We start from the raw sequence: 2,500 nt of genomic DNA, 5'->3' as shown, positions 1-2,500 counted from the left end.
CAAATGTTAGTATATATAAAACTCCTTTTGCAATATATCGTGGATAGTAGTAAAACGTTACACTGGAAGTATGTAATTCATTTATTAGAGGTTCTTGAGCTTAAATTATAGTTACGTGAAACAAGTACCGTGAAATGTGAATTATGTGAAATCGAATATTTAAACTGTTCTAACAACAACAAACATATATTTTTTTATATTTATTTAAAGCAAATATAACATAAAGGGATTGTGCTTCCTTATTCTACCGTTTATTTTTGGAGACTTACCTGGTTTCTGTGTAACAATTACACTCGTGCTTTGTTCATCGATTGTTTTGCTCGGTATCTCGTCTGCAAATGGTGATTCCGAAAGTATTAAATTCGAAAATAATTGCACCGCGTCCTATTAACACAGTGTATTCGTTCGTACTGACCTAACGCTTATGTTTCGTTACCTTTTTATAATATATGTCTATGTCGTTTACATAACATCTCGCTATACCTTGTATCTTTTTATTTATATAATTATTTACTAGGGTAGTACTTCTGCAACCGATGTTGTCTATCAATTTACGGCTAATTCTAACTATATTAAAATATTGCATATATAAAATGTTACAATAACATTTATTTATTGAAAAATAAAACAATATTGTTATTAAAAAATCAGTATAATATAAGGAAATAGTGTTGTTTTAGTAAGATAATTATACCACTGGAAATGGGCTATTTTAAACATAATCACATTTTGAACATGAATGCTTTAAAATATTTATTTATTTTTAAAAGTTATTTACCCCGCTTCTAATAATATTTATGGTTATACGACCGCAAACATATTTAAATGTATATGGGCACATCATTAAAAATCAGAATGAACTTACTTCTTTCAACTCTCGCCGTGTTGCTATAAACAGGTTTGCCTTCATGATATGTGGCACAACTCCATTCGTCGCCTTCACTGATGTATTGTATTCCGGTAATTGTGCACACAACACGGTCCTTGTCCACACAGTTACATTCTACGGCTTCGTTTTGCAGTCGTGTTATTGTGTTACATTCTGTTAAATTGTGAAACACCTTTGCGATTCCATTGCGTTCGACAAAATGATTTTTAACGAACAATATTACTTTCGGCCCGTCCATATTGTTGAGACACGTCATCTCTAACTTTGAGAATGATAATCGTTTAAAACCCAGCCATGGCTCTTTAGCAGCAAATACTGAATTATAATGTTGTCAGTTAAAAAGTATCCGATACAATCTTTAATAGCCATTCAATTCGAATCAGTTTATATGTTAACCCTGTATCAGATCACATAAAGCAAATACTGCATTTTCAATATCAATACATTGATTTCGTTATTCACTAAAACGTAAAAGATAAAGAATACTTACCGAAGTGAACTAAAAGCAAAATAAAACAAAGTTCATGCAATTTTCTCATCTTTAACACATGTTGCGTTATTGCTTCTTATGAAGTTTAACACGGTTTCTTACTTTAATCTGTGTCACCGTTAAAAAACTTATGAATCAACAACCGGACATTAATGAAGATTTAACAATTTGTGTATCAAGTATTCACTTTCATTATGCGTTCATTCTTGAATAGTCTAGCAATGCTACTACTTGTGATTTAAATGAAAGCAATTGAAACGTAATACTGAACCTTTAAGTGCGTGTAATTGTATATGGAACTTTCCCTTTCATTTCGTGTTCTTTTGAATTCGTATTATACAATTATTTTATACTATTAATCTGAGTGCAAACATCTGCGAATAATGTTTTTAGGAAACTCTATTTCCTTAACTACGCCAATACTTAAAACGAGCAGTGTGTAAACATGGGATTTACTAATCGGGTTCTTTAAAGCAAACTTATAATAAGTATCGCTTCATTACATGCTTTACATAGGCTTGGTCCCAAATAAACGGAATGGCTAATTACTCTTTTTTTCATAGATCAACTATATAAATAAGTACTGCGCGAGAGAAATGACACTGATGACAAAGAGACTTCCTAAATCATATGCTCCTGTATGAAAAATCATTTTAATTCTATGCAAATTAAACAGCTTTAAATATTTAAGATCATTGGATACTTTGGGTGGTTAAGGTTGTTTTTATACAATTTGTAAGCACGCGTAGTTCTCTTATATTAGGTATAAAATGATGGAAATTTTCGGTCTGGCTGGCAGAGAGTTTGATGTGGTTGCATTAAATCCAAAGAACACTGATTTGAACAACGGAGATGCGATGTTGTTCGCTTTAATTATGTTTTGTATGTACTTATTCTATTGACTTCGATGTAAAAAATTCTAAATTGAAGGCATTTTATGTCTTACTTCAAACAGTTCAAAGACTATGCGACCAAGTCCTTAAAATCATTGTAGACAAGTTCTTACAATAGCTATATACACATGTATGATTTTAATCGATGGATGAAGTCATATTTATATAAGGTTTTAAACACGTATTTGAAGTATACGATTAATTGATGCAACTTCACAAACATATTAT

General features: G+C 31.0%; 1 protein-coding gene across 1 annotated transcript in view; it reads right to left on the bottom strand.

The window, feature by feature from the left end:
• LOC127840094 (uncharacterized) overlaps positions 1-1,554 on the bottom strand; it is a 4,238-nt gene extending 2,684 nt beyond the window's left edge. Inside the window, exons 1-3 of the mRNA XM_052368490.1 lie at positions 1,380-1,554; positions 866-1,204; positions 270-332 (exon numbers count right to left, since the gene is read on the bottom strand). Of these exons, the coding sequence (XP_052224450.1) occupies positions 270-332; positions 866-1,204; positions 1,380-1,428 (451 nt within the window). The 5' untranslated portion in view covers positions 1,429-1,554. The remainder of the gene's footprint in view (positions 1-269; positions 333-865; positions 1,205-1,379) is intronic.
• Between the last annotated feature and the right edge of the window lie 946 nt (positions 1,555-2,500).

This window comes from Dreissena polymorpha, chromosome 7, assembly GCF_020536995.1.
Source record: "Dreissena polymorpha isolate Duluth1 chromosome 7, UMN_Dpol_1.0, whole genome shotgun sequence".
Classification (NCBI taxonomy): Eukaryota; Metazoa; Mollusca; class Bivalvia; order Myida; family Dreissenidae; genus Dreissena; species Dreissena polymorpha.
This window is presented reverse-complemented; position numbering and strand designations above follow the sequence as displayed.